The following is a 17,679-nucleotide window of genomic DNA, read 5'->3' on the forward strand; positions in this document are numbered from 1 at the left end:
CACCTCAGGGAAACAGGCATTTCAAACCCATTTCTGGCTGGGACTGTTAAAGTACTGGACTGCTTGTCCTGGTGGAAATTGAAGACATCAGTTTGGGTCAGTGGTTTCCCTCTTGGGGAGGTGATGGGCACAGCTCAGTGCAGGCACTGGGCAGCAGCCTGGTCTCACCAAGGCTGTGGTTGCTGCACAAGCCATCAGGCAGCTGTTTTGGATCTAAAAGACTGCAAGTCCTGGCTTTCAGCAAATCTACTGCTGAAGATCAGAGGGAAGGATGAGAGGCCAAGGTAAAGTGGTCCCTACTCCTCTGTTGCAAATTATCCTGAAGAATGAGAGACTGGCAGAGAAATATTTAAAGTTTTTTAAAGCTGCACACAGGAACAAAAAAAAGTCATGGCCGGGACATATTAAAGAGGAACCAATCTAAACCTTATTGCTGACACCTAAATATTTGCCTAAAAGGGTCTCAGTTTACGTGCGGCCATAATGAAATTCCAACATGATACTTTTCTGCAGCGAAGGCTACTGGCTGGAAACTATCAGGGCCTTTTAATTTCTGGTAGTGCCTGCTGGGGGGGTTGGTGGGTTGATACTGTTTAAAAGAGGGAGCAGCAGAGATTCTGGCCCTGAAAGGAAGAAACCACCCTTGATGCCTGCAGTGAGACTACAGGAATGGTGGGCAACAAGGTGCTTCGGAAACATCACACTTGCAGACAGATACAAGCTGGCTTCTCAGGGCGGGGAGTTAGCCAGGACCTGGCAGCGATCCATCAGGCACAGGAGTCCTGGTTCTGGCCTATTCCACTCATCTGAGCCAACCTATGTATATGGAGAGGTGCTCTGGAGGAGATAGGTCAGGAATAAGATCAGCTGTTGAACAATGCCAGTGTTCTAGTGCAAAATCTGCATTTTTATTAAAGACATATTTTGGAAGGCCCATTCAAAAATACATTGTGCTCAGTAAAAATTAACCATTTCCATGCTTATAATTAAGGTTACCACAGGATTTTTTTTTTCTCTTTTAGAATATTTACAGCAACAATAGAAATTGTACAGAAGTTAAGGATGGAATACATGCTCAAAAAAAATTTGGTAAGGTGTACCAACAACATGATACAAAGGGTTGTATACAAACACTTTACAAATGGTTTATTAACTTGCATGAAGTCATCCTTAAATATTCAACACATTTTAAAATCAATTTGTATTCCAGGATTAAAAAGGTTAACACCACAACATATCCCTTCCACAACAGAAAGCACGGTAGATTTAAAAGTTTGTGCGCTTTAGATTTCTAGTAGCTGTTAAAAAAACATCAGGGAATCTTATACATAAATTTAGAAGTTTTGAAAGCTGCCTCCTCATCCTGCTAATTTTGGAATAGTCTGTACTGGTAGATTGTGGAAAAAAAAAAAAAAAGATTTTCCTAAACTTCATTCTTCCTTCTTTCTCTCAAATGACACAAATTTAAAATTCAGCATTTCACAGTGGAGATCTAAGCAGTCCTGGAAGTCCTTATCATATTTAACCAGATTTTAAAATGCCTGCATAGAATTTCCAACCAAATTATGGTTTCAGGGAAGATTTTAGCTTATTGTTCCATATAAACCAAAAACAGTGTTACTCCTTTTAATTAGTCATATCCTTCAGTAGTACGAGTCTAAGATGTGCACTAGTAAAAAAAAAAAAAAAAAAAAAAGGAAAGTCGAGACAGTTACTTATGCTTATGCTTAAAGTTTTGCCTTGTAATTAAACAGTTACAAGCTCTGCCATTGGATTTACATGTCAAGAGTTTACACCAAGAGGTTCATATCCTATAGGAAAGTTGAATAGCGGCTTCCATCTTGTGCTATGAATATGCTTTAACGTTGCTAACGGAAAGTTCTACGACATGGAAAGCTACTTGACGACATGGAAAGCTACTTCACAACGCATTTCTATGCCTGTACAATTAAGATGCCACCTTGCATTTCTCAGAACGGATCCAGAGAAACCGCCCTGTGAAAACAGAGACTTGGTGGAACGAAAAACCTGGCAGGCAGCGTGTTTTGGCTGGGGCATGATGAGGTAAAGTATCTCACCCAGATGAAATGGAAAATTAAAATGAAGAAAATCCTGAGCAAGTCTAAGGATAGCTGTTTAAGTAAAACAGCAAACAGGGTGGAGTAGTAGATAAGGCCTCTAACTCCCTGAAAATCTGCACTCGAGAAACAACAAAGAACAAGGCAACTGCAATATTTGAGAACCACGAAGGGAAGGGCAAGGGAAGACTGCAAAGCAGTGCAAAGGATGGCATTGGGATTCTAGAGGGAGAGCTCAGATGGCTTGGAGGTTTCAGAAGTATTTTAGATGAAGGCCCATCAATATTTTATTACTTGGTTGCTAACAGTACCTAGAGGAAGAATCTTTTCAGATGTCTCTTCAAAAGTTGGAGTCAATAAAAAGCTCAGAACAAACAAAACCCAGCCTTGACCACATTCTGCAAGAGAGAGGAGGTAGATTGACTTGCAGAGAAGACAAAAGATGTGTAGTCACTCTTAGGCTAAGAGACAAATTCCTTGTTCAGACTCTCGGGCCATGTGTTAAGAGTCACTTTTGCCCAGCTGCATATTTTGAGTTATGATCTAAAAGAGCCTGAGCAGCAATATGATTTGGTGGAATGAAAGCATCCAAACATAGTGGGGCTGGTCCTCTCACACGTCTCATGCATCTTCCACTTAGTGTGTCAAAAGACAATTTTTGCATCAAACAATTGGCTGTGCACAAGGTCATAAATTTGCATCCAAGTAGAACTCAGAGCAAGTAAAATTTAGACCTAATACATCAGATTTACCTATGCTGTCTCACACGGTAGCTGTTAAGACAGTCTGCCCACAGAACAGATGACCTAACACAGTTTTTCTCCTAAAATTGAAAGAGGACCTCCTATAAAATTTGCTTTGCTTAATTTCCATGAAATTTGCTTCATCATTGCAAAATGAGAAATCTGTTTCAGTGCAAGTGATGTGCACAAGCCTTCACTTGCCTGATGAGCCTGAGCATTGATGCTGCTGTTTGATCCGTTTGAAAAAGGTGCCAACATCTAGAACTTCCAAGCTGTGTTAAATTAAAAGGGTTTACTCAAATCACACCCTTTTAAACAAAGGCCAGAAGTTAAATGGCTTTTTTCCTCATTCGCTACAAACCGAGTTAATGAATGATTAATATCATGACACCATTAGAAAGAGCTGTGTAGGGAAAGGCACCTGTTCTTAAATAGTGTCCTGATTTGAAGGTAATTTAAAAATAGTTACATAGGGCACATCACCATTCCAACCATCTTCTGTGGCACTCCTATTTCAAATGGTGGGCCTACTTACATGAACAACAGCCTAGATGCATGGTTTGTGACAGTACCCCATTGACAAATGTATTATGTATGCTAGCTTGAATGGAAAAAATATTCATTGCCACCCCACAATTTGCAGTATATTATATATGGCTATCCTTTTCCTACTCTTTGTGTGACTGGGATGCAGATGTTCTCCCAGCTCTAGTCTGACAGTGTTCAAAACATATGGAATTGATTGCATGCAGGTATTTTTGAAGCATGTCTCACCATCATTATAAGACAACAAAAAAATGAAACATGAGTGAAAACCCCAATACTTCCAGAGCATGGCTCCTCTCAAAAGTGGCTGGGTTTTGCCTTTGCTACCTAGATCATGACAGTGCTTTCAGAGCTGTATCATCTGTGTTCCCTCTTCTTGCAGGGAGGTCTACAGCACTGAATTGTTGAGAATACATTTTTTTTTTCTGAACACAGGAGTCTACTCAGCTAACAACTACAGCAGCTTCTGAAGAAAAAAAAGGTTGGTATGTAGCTTTTTAGACAAATAAGATTCATCTGTTAAGAGACCTAACTGCAATGATAAGGAATGGCTAAAAGCCTACCACAGGCCACTGCTTCTTGAAGAGTCACTCCAGCCTTGTTCCCAGAAACAAGTTGGTGTGGCAGAGAGAAAGGTGACATTCCGAAAGACAATCTGAGGGTGTCTCATACATTTGGAAGTTTGAAGCCTGTTTTAATATTGATCTAAAAGAACAAGTATTGGCAAACAGGGTAGTGTTTGGGGAATGTTTTAGGAAGAAGAGACCAAATCTGGGACCACTGAGTTCCTGCCAAGAACTCTCCCAGTGCTCTGTCCTGGTGACCTCTCGGAGGAGCAATGAAGCTTGGACAGCAATAAATGGAGCAAAAAGCATTAAAGAGCTCTAAGGGACTGTTCTCTGTGGTCAGGTCTGCTGAAAATAGATGTTATTCTAGGTTAATACATTTACATGGCAGTTTAAAAGGACAGCTTAGACACAAATACAATTTCAGTTAAGATGAGCTTAAGGTGCTTCTTTTTCAGTTAAAAAGAGCTCAATAGTTATAGCAAAAACAGATAGACAAGTTTAGGCAGCTTGAGTTCTGCAAAATGACTATAATTTCTGAAACTTAGTTTCCTTTCTATTCACATCATTAATGATGCCATAAGGCAAAACAGATTGCCAAAGAACAAAATGTAGTTCAACTAAGTTTCTTTATACTAAGTAAATCTATATAGCATGTAGCACAAGACTCATAGACCAGTGAAAAGGAAAGCTCACACTTAGAAAATAGTTTGCTCTGTAATTCTCTTCCCTTTATTAAGCCAGCAAATCTCAGTCACTATAATAAGACTCCTTTGAAAGCCCCGACAAAATTACATTAGCAATATTCTAAATATTGGGAAGTTAGACCAAGTTAAAAATACACAATTCATCCCAGCACCAGCTGGCCGAGCTGCTGGAATTTCTTTCCAACAGAAGGAAGAAAATACTACATACATTCAACACAATTTAGTATTTAACTGAAATCTACTATGGTTTGTTGAACTGGAGAAGAAAATGTAGTACGAAGTAGAAACAACTTTCTGTAACTACGGGCCACCAAATACTTGAACATTCCTTGGGTCACCTTTGAAGATTTGCTAACTACTTTAAACAGCTATATGTACAGTCAGAGATTATCCTGATTTAACTCCATAGGTGCTGAGGAAAAAAATCCTTTGGAAACATTTTTCCTTGCTAGAAATAAGAACAGCCACATACAGCTCAGTATCATCATCCCCAGCATGAAGCTCTTACCAACAATCTAAAAATCTTGCAGAGGCAAAAGGATACATATCCACAAAGCACAGAAGAGTCTACTCTGACCACTTGCTGGGAAACAGAATCATCAAGCTTGGAAGAGACCTTCAGGATCATTTAGTCCAACTGTCAACCCAGCACCACCATAATCACCTCTAATTCACATTCCGATGTGCCACATCCAGACACCTCTGGAACACTTCCAGAGCCAGTGATACCTCCCTGGTCAACTTATTCCAATGCCTAACCACTCTTTCAGTGACTCTTTATTTTCTGATATCTAATTTGAACCTCTCCTGGTACAACAGAAAGCATTTCCTCTTATCCTTTCACTTGAGACATGGGAGAAGAGGCTGACCCCCACCTGGCAACAAACTCCTTTTCAGTCATTGTACAGAGTGATGAGGTCCCCCCTGAGCCTCCTCTTCTCCAGACTAAACAACCCCAGTTCCACTGCCCTAAAAGAGACATTAAAACCACACTGCTTAGAGCCCCACTCTCTCTTGGACAGTGCTTTTGTGAGGGATTTCAGTAGCATCAGGCCATTTCAAAGCAGGGCTAACCTAGCTGTGACCAAGCAGTGAATTTAACAGAGATTGATGAAGTATGCTGCTAAACTCCAACAGTGATGACTAGTAAGTATCACAATGTCTTTCCAGGATGCCCACTGAACTTAGAAAAAAACTGAATACCCTTTCATGTCTACTGTATTTTTATATGCTATATATATGATATATCAATACAGTATATATCATATATAGAGGGATATCATATACCATATATATCTATAGAAAAATCACATGCACATTTCTTGCAGGCAATTGACAAAGAAAGAATTCTTATTTTGTAATTTTTCAAATTTACTAGACTGACTTTTAGCCCTGGACAAACCCTATATGACATCCTTCCATTCTGTTCTTTCTTACTTATTTTTACAGTAGTGGTGCCGAATTTGCTGTGTTAGAACTTTGGTATGACTCAAGAGTACTGAACAGCATGTCCAGTTTTGCATTGTTATACAAGTAGGAAGTTCAGCTCTTACTGCCTGGCTTCTTCTGTTAACTACATCTATGGCTGAATCATCAAATTTACATTCAGGTTAATCTGTTTTGGAAAAGACAATGTATTTGCAAGTACAAGTGTCTTACAACAACAGCATCTAGAAAACAAAGTGTGCTGCAGAGTAATGAGGGAGTTGAACTAATGTATTTAAAAAAAGGAAAGATTGTATTGTTCTGACACTACAGGCCTGGCTCTCCTCTTATTGCACAAAGTTTAGACTGGCATAACTCTTGACTCCTACTGGCTAACCTTTGATTTAATTTACTGGTAGCAACAGAGGAATCAGGGTGTGTATTTGCTACACTTGACATTCACCAACGTAAAGGCAGTTTTAACTACGTTGTACAGGAGACTGGAACCCAAGATCTAGTGTTTTGCTGAGACTGGTAACTGAACTGGTTATGGGAGTATTTGGATAATAAGACCTAAAGAGAAATTAAGCTGCATGGCAACCTTCTCCCTCAATATCCGAATATCAGATTTGTAGATTTAAGTACATCCTGAAATATAATAAAAAGTGCAAGAGTAGTTTAAATTTTAATACAGTGTTTATCTTATTAATTAATAGATTGCTAAACAAGATGTAAAATACACATATGCATAAAAGCTTATACCATGATCTGCAGTGCCATGCTATGCGTAAGTGTCGAAGTTTGCATTTCACTTGCAATTCATGCTATGTTTCTTTGGTTTTCACCCCTGCTATTAAGTGGAAGAGCACCTGCTTTCTCTTGTAGTCATGGGGCACTTTATTTCTTTAGAGGAAACAAAAATTTGGTACTGGGGCTCTGTGCTCTGGATGCAGATGCAGAAATCCCATTAATATTACTAGGAAAGCTAAGGACACAGGGGAGAACATACCACATTTAGATTACTGTACAGTTCTGCAGTCTCTTACATTTAGCCAATATTTCCAACAAAATAGCCCATAAAAAAGCTTGGAATTGAATGTTGTCTTTTGTTTGTTACCAATAATGCCTACAATACTGGGCTCTCATAGCCAAGCAAGATTCATACTGTTACAGTCATGTTTATATCCTCATTCAACTTCCTTTTATTAGAAGTATAATACTGCACTTTATATCACAAATGTATAAAAAATATGGCAGATAGTGTCATAACAATACTTTTTTTTAAATGAGTATATTTAAAAAACAGACAGTTATTTTCCATTTATATATATATTTATATATAGAATAAAATACTCCTGATGCAATATATAAATGTTACTGTTAGTTTTTTATAGAAACTACTGTAGCTGTTGCACTGCTTCACAATGTTTCAAACAGCTCAAAATAACTTTACATTATAACATAAAAGATATGATTATAACAGTACGATATTAGGTCATCATAAATAAATATTACAAATCCTATCAAATATGGAAATTTAAAAAACAAATTTAAGACATACAATTTAACTTTAAACCCTTAACAGGGATACACTTTTATCACATAAACCCCACTGTTTTAACTAGGCAGCAAAAAATGTAGTAAGGGCATAGGTCTAGACATGAATGTTTTCACCCTTATAAGTGCCAATACGTACCAGAAGTCTCCCAGCTTTCAGACAGAGATGTGCACTAAGCTGGAATGTAAATGAGAGAAAATGGCAATGCCTTTTCTCCCTGACCTGCACACTCTGTCTGGCATCCAGCGACATTTCTGATGACTGGTAATTTATAGTTCAACTTGTTTTACTGTATAATCCCTGACTCTCTCCGTGGTGCCAAACAGCATAGCTCCACATGTACATATTGCACACCTTTATAAAGCTGAAAATGCAGTCTTACCATCACCAGAACCACCACCACTCCCCTATGCTGATCTCCACCCAAACTGGCCTATTCTCTGGAGTGCAATTACAAGGCTGTCTCTTTTAAGTCATTCAGGTTTGGCATTCGCGACCGGTTTGTCCGGGTGTACGTGTGCCCGTTCTGTCCGCTCTTGGAAGGCAGCTGGTCGGAGTAGGGAGGCCCATCACTCACGCTCCTGTTCACGGGGGAGACGTGCCAGGTGGGTTCCAGCTGGCTCGGGATCTGCAGTGTTGGCCTGCTTTTGGGCGGAGCCTCCTGCCGCACGTTGCTGCTGCCGCTGCTGGAGCTCTGGCTCATGGGGTGAATCCGCACTTCAGAAAAAGAAGCTTTGGCTGGCTGACTTGGTAAGGGCTGGAAGCGGGGCTCAGCAGGGACAGGATGGTTTGAAGAGAGGTGTAAGAGCTTTCGAAGAGATTTTAATGGCTGGCTCTGAAAGACACGCAGAAAAGCATTTGACCTTCTGCTCTCCATCATATCAGAATTCCTACAACAAAACTGTCATAACCTAAACTGAACATCTTGAACTTCACAGGACTTTTAATTTGTATTCATTTGGTATATTTCATTACAAGCTATGACTACACACCTGAGAAAATGTCTTCTCATCACGATTCAATCTACTAGCTACTTGACAAAGTGGAACCTTTTCTACATCAGAAAAAAAATTGCTCCCATCAATTATTTCATCCTTGTTTCCTTTAAATGCAGGCATAGACAATTGCATTAGCTGTCCATCTGTCACTTCTCTAGCTATTAGCTTTAGAATCTTAGCCACATTTTGTGAGGCACAGTTATCAGAAATGCAAAGGTCTTAAAAATTTTGTGAACATCAGTTAGGGGTTAGAGAGAGTCTTGAGTAATCATCTGCACTGAAATAAGGTCTGGCAGAACTCTGCAGTACCATATTTTGCTTGTTGCCAGCTGGGAGATAAGCAGCTCTGGTCTCTCACAGCTTCTTTAACGGGTGAGCAGGTTGAAGAAAAACGGAGATATGGAGTTACTGAACATGGGTAACAGAAGCCTGGGGAAGCCTGAGTACACAAAGTGATATGAAAACAGCCTCACTAAATTCCATGGCTCACAGAGCAACTTGTTTCTTCAAATGCTGCAGCTGCAACAAACTCTCTTTTCCAGTTTTCAATGTGATGACAACAGAGCATGGCACTGAAGCTTCCTCCCAAACCCTGTCCCCAAAGTTGGTTTTAGAACTGGAGAAAAAAAGTTACATTACTGCAGTTCTACGCTCCAAAAATGAAGCCTGCTTAAACTGCAGTCTGTGCCAGCCACACCATGGCATGGTCTTGATGCTCTGGTGACCACTGCAAGTACCAAACTGCGCCTTGTGGCAGCATGGCCTCAGGATTCACCCTTCCTTATAGAGCTCTCTTGAGGGCTTTCGTACAGCATTGCATTGCATCCACAGATGTGCACTGAAACACTGCTTGCCTCTAATACAAAACCATAACAATATTTTGAAGGGCTTGAAGACTGACACAGGGACATTTAATCTCTCTTTTCCTTGTCATTCATATGTAGATTTTCAAAAAATTATGCAGGACCACAGGCATATGATTTTTTATGTTCAGTCAGAAGAGAATCAGAAGTTTGGGAAATAACGTCAAATGCAATTTTTCTATTCACCAGAGAAAAAGCTTTCAAGATACCTCATTGATACTAAAATACAGGGAATTGATAACGCCACTTACATGAGGCTGGATTTCTGTCATCTTCTCAGGATGCCAATCCTTCTGCCTGCTGCTCTGGTGATTAGAAGAATGAATGGCTTTCTGTAATGCCAAGAGATCCTGACCATCAGTGTTAGGCATCTGCAACAAAATATTAAATACTGGTCTCCTAATATATTCTTAAGAATAGCCGTAAATAATTTCCCACAGTTAATTACAGTACACAAGGGAAGCCCATTAACTGCAGCAGAATTGCAATGACCTTTCAATAATTTTCCCCATAGTAAGAGCAAGTGACTGTGGATATCATGCAGATTTGCTCTACCCTTAGCCCTTAAAGCATTCGCATGCTGTTAGTGTTATTTGCTGTAAGAGAGAGCAGTTAAACAAGGCCTTAAAAATAAAAAAAAATAAAAATATTGTTGAGGCTCATCTTCATTTAAAAAGCATTCCATACTGCAGTTAAGACCATGGATCAGTTCTATAAATTTGTTCCCAAGTGAAGCAGACCAAAGTCTCTCTAAAATGATGTCTTGACTGATTTTGCCATCACAAAACAAACAGCTTTTTCTTTTCCCTTCTTTCTTCTCCTCCACAAATATCCCAAACTAAAGCAAAAATTAGGAAACAGCCCTAGGTGAAATTTTATGGCAGAAGGATAATTTAAAACTTAGATGCAGATTTTTATCTCATTTCAAGAATTCTGAGCAAAAAAAAAAAATCAAAAAGTAACCTATTTTTAATGCAAGCTGCTTTTTATCATGAAGAATCAAGACAAACAAAAATACAAGACACATGAGCTAAAATTTCTTTTTCAGATAATCCATTGTTAATACTTGATTGATTAAATTTATATATAAAGAGCGGTTTTTATAAAAATATGTATTTATGATATAGCTATAAACCAAACCAGGTTAATTTTTTTCCTGATGAAACAGAATGAGACAGTTTATTTTTAAACATTCACAATTTCACAACTATTTCCCAACTATTTTCCTTCTTTAGTCTTACTCCCAGGAGTCATTCTCTCTGGAACTGTGTATATTACATTTTCAGTATATCAAATACTATAAAACATTTTTTTAGGCACAGCCTATTTCAATAGAATTTTACTTAAATTTATTGAACTGGCCCAAGATACTTAACTGGCATGAAGAGGAAGTGACACCATGAAAAGAAACCACATGCTGCTGTAGTCAGTAAAACAAATTTACTGGAGCATTTTACAGCACTACTGTACTTAAAAATTAATACCATGGGTAGAGTGACTACAGGAAGCTTTTTCAAAGAAGAACTATGCTTTAAATTATTCTTTGAATTAAAAAGAGGAAAGAGGGATTTCTTGATGCTTGGATTCTCCCCGTTGGTTGAGTCTGTCTGCAATATAAGATACAAAAACTAAATGCATAGTATTTAAATTCAAGAGAGCTGCCCTTACTATATTAATCCTTTTTCTTTCTTTCTTTCTTTCTTTTTTTTTTAAATTCCAACAATACATGTTATAAAGCCTATAATTTTCTTTGGGAAAATACAACAATGATTGAACAAAAAAGCCTATGGAACAAATTCAAGGATCTCAATGCATAGAAAGCATGTAAAAAAAGATCAGTACACCTCTTCTTATTTCCGTGTTCATTAGGAATGCAAAGTGTGTTTCAAAGCCTTTTGGAAACAACTGGTAGGTCTTTTTGACTTTACTGAGCTTTGGATTAAATCCTGTAACTCTGGCAATCATTTGTACTTATGATAATGACCTAAAGCAGTGTGACATTTCTTATTTTTATATAAAGAAAATATCAAAGATACACTAACAATAATAGCAATTGGTTTCAGAATGAGCAAAAAAATAAAAGTATTCTATTTTTAAATTGCAGAAAGATTTAGGGCTCCAAGATGAATTATTTCAGTTCTATTATAAATATGCCATTAACAACTTCATGTATAAGTGCAAGGACACTGGCTTTTTTATTTTAATTTCTCTAGCACAACCAAAGAGCAGATCAATGGATGCACAAACAGCAAACAGAACTATAAGATATTAAAATGAGACCTTCTCAGGTGCAAACAAGAACAGGACACATATACTGTGTCTTGCATTATTCTGCCTGTCATAAGAAAACTTTATAATGCAATAGAATTACTATATGACTAAACAGAATGATGGGTGCACTACCAAAAGCAAGGGGCTTCAAACAGCTTTCTCAGCTTCTAGATTCCATCCAAATTAATGAAAGAAAGTAAAAAATTAGCATAGCTTAGGTTTAGGAACTTTATGGTCAGATCTTCCTGTTTCGAATTCATTAAATTAAAAAGGAATGAAAGCATTGCTAAGAGAAATGCTCACCTGCAACAATTTTTTCCAAAGAGTAATTTCTTCAGACTGATAGCTTGAAATTTGTGCCAAAATCTGCAAAACTCAGGCTCCTCTGAAGATAGTGCCTACTGACAATGCACAACCCTCATGGATATGAAATTGTTTGATGGCAGAGGACAGAAAAAACTGTGACTCTAGAAATCCTCAAAAACTTTTACTATGTTACTAAAAGACTTCAAACAAGATGAAAAGGAGAATGGATAAGAACAGTTCTGCAAAAGCAACATTGCAAAGAATTCCCATAACAGGCAGTAACAATTATTACCCCATGAGGTACCGCACCTGGAGAACTCTAGGGAGAATGATTCATGGGAACGACTCTGCAGGAGGAGGCGTCAAGAACTGGGATCAGTTCTGGGCTATTAGGTATTTTGAGAATGATGTTACTAAGAAGATGCCTTGAATCCAGTTTCAGATATCTTGTATGACTTCTATGACGATCACCAACAAAATGAGACTTGCCAAAGGATATCAGAAGTAAATCGTAGCTATGATGTGCTTCCCGGCACTGGGACAGTCCTCAGGTTTAGTTTGCTATTTGCTGCAGAAAGTCTGTGTTTGAGTAAACAACTGATATTTCATACTCCTAGGACACTATATTTTAACCCTCAGAAAAAAACCTTGGGTAGTCACAAGCTGACTTTTAATATGAAATCATAGAAAACATTATTCATTGAAGAGGTAATATTACAGCACTGTTAACAGCTTTTAGTACTGAAATCAAACTTGGTGCTGAACTGAAGGCAGTAACTTTTGTTTGTGCTGGAAGATCCTAAAGAACATCCCAATGTCTGTTAGGTAGATGTCTTCAACTAAGAGATGAAGAACAAAGTGTCTTAACCAGACACTTGTACACACATCAGTGGTACAGTCTGTCCCTAGATACTCTCCTCTTAATCAGCTCCAAGTAGAAATGAAAAGAGGTCTCTGGCTGGATCAAAAAATCAAGTTGATCTCAGCGAGTTTTTAGTTAAGGATGCAAGAGTTGTATCACTACCTTATTTCACTAATTCACTCATTTTCTGTGAGATACCAGCTCTAAGCAGCAAATACACTTTTCCCTTATGCGAAACCTCTCTCTCCTTCCCTGTTCCCCTCTACCCCTCTTCTTAAGAGTGAGAAGAAACAGGAGTAAGGATTATGTATAAATCTGTCCTATCTTGTAATCAGTGATGACTTTGGTAGCTACAGATCAAGGTACTTTTGATTTAGGTGTTTTGTAAAGTGCCAGATTTTGAGATGCAACACAATCCAGTCTATATTTCCTTTACACAGTTTAATCTGGAAGTAGTTGATACACCATCTATCAGATGAGCTATCAGAGTGTTCCCTGTCACCACGTCTGAATGGCTGGAATCAGAGTAGACTTTAACAGTGCAAATTTAACACCTTTTTTTTTTTTTGAAAATGCATCAGTGGAACCAGTGATATCAAGTGGAACTAATGATATCAAACAATCCCAGAGCTATGATCGAGACATTTTGTTCAGTTGTGTGATACAAATGATTATATTTGAACTGTGTACAGGTATGAGGATGAACAAGATCAGAAGGAGAGGTAGATGCCATTGCTTTAAATCCTGCCCAGCAGGAAGGTGAGATGGTTTTTTGAGTGCTAGTTAATACACGTATGCATATGTTCCACACAGTTCAAAGAAACTTTAAAAGCCCAAAAAACCTGGTAACCAATCCTCTCCCCCAGTTCTCAACAGATCAGCCCTTCACCAACACTCAGAGTCATACCACCTCACTCCTTACTCCCCTTTGCCTGGAATGAGCACGGTTTACTCCATTCAGAGAATCTTCAAAACTATAACTGCATTTACACTTATAGAAACATCACAATTTTGTGCAAATAAAATTCAAAATGTTTTACTGTTTCCAGAACTGTCATTTGAGAATGATATTATGTTTAGGTTACTTCAGTTCTTAGGGAGACTACAAAACTTTGTGAAGTGTCAATATATCACTTTTCTCTGATAAAAGAAAGTTCTTTTTCCCTCTCAAAAAGTATATGAAAATGCAAAAATGTAAAAGAGACAACAAAGACTTGTACTGAATAACAAAAGCCACAATCCATTCCCTCAACAGAACATAAAACATTAAGAATGGTTAAGATACATTAAGAATGGTTAAGATACATCATCCTTATTCCAGTCATGGGATGCAGCAAGAAGATGGAGGTTGGTACCAAGACACTCATACGAAAAAGACTGGAAAGAATTCTCATTTATAACAGTCTGATTTCCTCCATATGGGTGCCTGAAATTATTCAAGCTCTGAGGAGACACAACAATGCATTTACTATTCTTGGATTGGTATCACCAGATCCTGCAAAAGAATTTGTTGCAACATCAGCTTAAAACTTGCATCAAAAATGTCTCTCAAAGGGTCTGAATGAAAACAAAGATGCACAGGACTAGTAAGTGAAGAAATATTTGAAAAGGTAGAAAAATCAACCCTGAACGGGAAAAGAGTTTGACTTTCATACAGTGACTAGAGAAAATAAAAGAAGAAATAGATATATACATGAGCATAAATACAATAAAGGTACTGTACTGATCTAGCATATTAAAATGGTGTAATTCAAAACCAATTTGTAATTCAAATATAACTTCTTTTATTAGAAATGCCGCATACTTACAGTTTGAGATTTCTTCTTTTTCTTTTTTATTGCCCTGAAAAAACCTTGCTTTTCTTTCTCCTTGAGCTGTTCTGAGTTAAGGTTTTCAGGACTTTTCCTAAATATGAAATAAGGTATTGTAAGAGAGATTTTATTTTGGTATTTACTTTGTAAATTCTGTGTAATACTGAGATCTGATGCCAAAGAACGGAAATTATTGAATTAAGTAAAAAGATTCTTAATGTTTTAGCATTAATTGGTTCCAGGGTTACTATACAAATACCAGATAGTCTTATTAAATGGGATAGGAGGTACACAGTGTTAGGGTAAAATGATTAGTTTAAACCAATGAATAGTTATTTAGGGAAAAGGAAAGCATGCATGTCTTCTTCTAAGACAGAACTTAATACTCAAACCAAAATATCACACACGAGGTCTTTTAGAAAAATGAAAAGCATATCTGAGAGAACATACAAATGGCGATGAGGTTTAAAAGCACAGATTCAGTTTATCCACTCCTTGCTGGAGAACCAGGAGTTGCAAAGTTCGCCAGACAGAACCACTTTGCTGACATGGTTCCAAATTTATCATCAGGGAAGCTGGGGAACTACTGTTGTCCATTTCAACTTAAAAACTTCAGTTATTTTGTTATGCATGGGTGAGACAGTGCTGGCAAAAGGAGGTGACCCAAGAATGGAACAGGTGACTTGCCTGAAGACTGAATTTCCGCCTTTTACATGTCTGAAGTAACTACAGCTGATAAATAACATGTTACTTTCAGAATACACAGTAAACCATGTATGTAAAGTACTGATACAGGGTAAAAAGATGGTTTTCAACAAAGGACATTGGTGAGACATAACTGAATGCAGTTCTAGTGCCCTTTAAAATAGCTTGAAAATTGAAAATGGTACAGGAAAGTGTCACAGAAATAATTTCAGAGATAGAAAGAATGGCCTATGTTTAAAAAGTCAGAGATTTCCATCTCTTTAGTGTGTTCAGAAACACAGCCAAACCAGCCCAAATATTTAGTTTCCTTGCCTGATGCACAAGTACTTATTCAAGAAGAAATTACAGAATACGAGAAAGATCTTCGGACTAAAGGGCAAAGGTATAACAAGAACAAGTAGGTGGATGATGAAGCCAGAGAAGTAATATTAGAAATAAGGCATTGATTTTCACAATAAGCATCATTAACTGCCAGAACAAACTCTTTAGTGAAGTGGATTTCCCATCTTTGACATTTCAAATCGGGACCCCATAATGGGAGATAGTCAGGTGTGCCTCTGGGCCTGGATCCCAGAGACCAGACGACATTTAATATCAACTAACACACAGAAAATCATGGTGGGTGATTTAACAGTCCTTATTCAGTCCTAAGTTGTATGAAAACAAAAAAGAAATTATTCCATTGTCTTGATGGAAAGCCTAAAGGAAAGCCACAGTTTTAAGGGCTCTGGATGATGAACAGGAGCAGCTTTTCTGGGAATAACTGTAATGTAGCAACACTTAGCTCTCTACTATAGTTGTCACTGGCTTCTAATTCTGGCTTTAAATGCTATGCTATCAGCTGGTGATTCAGCTGCTACTACATGCCAAGCTGACTTTTTTCCAAGCAAATGTGAAACACATAATTGGGGTAGAAATCACTGGACTCATCCTCCTTATCAACAAAATTCTCTTCACTCTGGTAGCTGGTTTGACTAGCTCCTCAATTTCTACACAAAACCACCTTAAGCTCAAAGTGTTACCTGGTTCTAAATATAAATGCATGCAGTGTTTAAATGCTGGATAAAGTGCAACTGTTGATTAAGAGAATGGTCTTAGTGGAAAGATTCATAGACAGGAAGTATGGTAGAAATTTTCCTAATTTAGTTTTTTTTGGAACTTACGTCTGGATCCAAGACACACTTTCACGTGCATGACAACATAGATTCAATGTGAACATTGCAACACTACAGGAAAAAATCTCTAGTTTAATATGATTATGTCTGTCACATATTGGCCTCATAAGCCACCAGCGTGCCTGTAGCAAATGTGGATAGAGCCTTCCCAAATCTTCGTTCCAAACCACTACACCTAGCCATGATGATTATAACACATATTTTAAATATACTGGATTGCCAGGGATTCCTGTTGCTGTCATGTCCCTGTATTTGGTACTACTGCATAACAGATGTAAGGCACTCTTGTATTAGTCACTTAGAGCACCGAGAGTAAAGACTACTGACAGCTTTACGGATTCACTGAACTCATGAGACCGACTTAACACAGACAAAACACCTACTGAATTATTTACTCAATGATTTTTACTTGATTTGTTAGAAAAGCTGGAGGAAAGCATGCACTCCAAGTATCCTTCTTGTGCTCAGAATGTCATGTAAATGGGGCTAAGAACCTTCTGAGCCTTTCCCCAAAGGAGTTACTGTGCATCCACATCTACAAAGATATCCCAAACCATAGCCCCAGTGCAAATTACCAAACCAATGACGGTGTTGTCCGCTGAGGAACCAGAGTCAGATCATAAGCAAATTCCCAGGAGGTTACTCTACATTGTCCTTTAAAATTTTCCAATGTCTTGCTATGGCTTTTCTGTTCCAAAGTCTATTCCAAAATGGAGATGCTATCTTAAAAGGTGAAGTTAATCTTCAGAGTGCAGCTTGGAACATTTTTTGCCATACTTGTAGATAGAGATTCACTCAAGTGTGATTCTTTTCTCTGGCCCAATGAACCTGGATGAGAAAACTGCTCTCTATAGCAGTTGAGCAGAAAGGAGAGAAATGAAATTCTGCACCATCATTTCCTCTTTATGACTACAGTGACCAGAGTAGGAAAATAAGGGGCTGAGAACTCTGCTCATTTTCAATTGCTGCTTACCCAAAAGTCAGTGGCTTCATACTGATTGGTTTATGTCATTAACTCCTATGACTCATATTGCAGTAGAGTTGTCTGAAAAAGCATTGACCTTG

At 38.0% G+C, this 17,679-nt stretch overlaps 1 protein-coding gene across 3 annotated transcripts in view; it reads right to left on the minus strand.

Annotated features, from left to right (window-relative positions):
- Nucleotides 1-886: 886 nt before the first annotated feature.
- CDKL5 (cyclin dependent kinase like 5) overlaps nt 887-17,679 on the minus strand; it is a 131,531-nt gene continuing 114,738 nt past the window's right edge. For 2 of the 3 annotated variants that reach the window (XM_027738256.2, XM_039378034.1), the window contains exons 15-18: nt 14,732-14,828; nt 10,969-11,091; nt 9,736-9,855; nt 887-8,458 (exon numbers count right to left, since the gene is read on the minus strand). In XM_027738256.2, coding sequence (XP_027594057.2) covers nt 8,075-8,458; nt 9,736-9,855; nt 10,969-11,091; nt 14,732-14,828 — 724 coding nt within the window. In that variant the 3' untranslated portion in view covers nt 887-8,074. The remainder of the gene's footprint in view (nt 8,459-9,735; nt 9,856-10,968; nt 11,092-14,731; nt 14,829-17,679) is intronic. The other variant, XM_027738257.2, reaches the window with a different exon arrangement.

The sequence above is a fragment of the Pipra filicauda genome, unplaced genomic scaffold (genome assembly GCF_003945595.2).
Source record: "Pipra filicauda isolate LSUMZ 115617 unplaced genomic scaffold, ASM394559v2 scaffold12_size5214236_pilon, whole genome shotgun sequence".
Taxonomy (NCBI): domain Eukaryota; kingdom Metazoa; phylum Chordata; class Aves; order Passeriformes; family Pipridae; genus Pipra; species Pipra filicauda.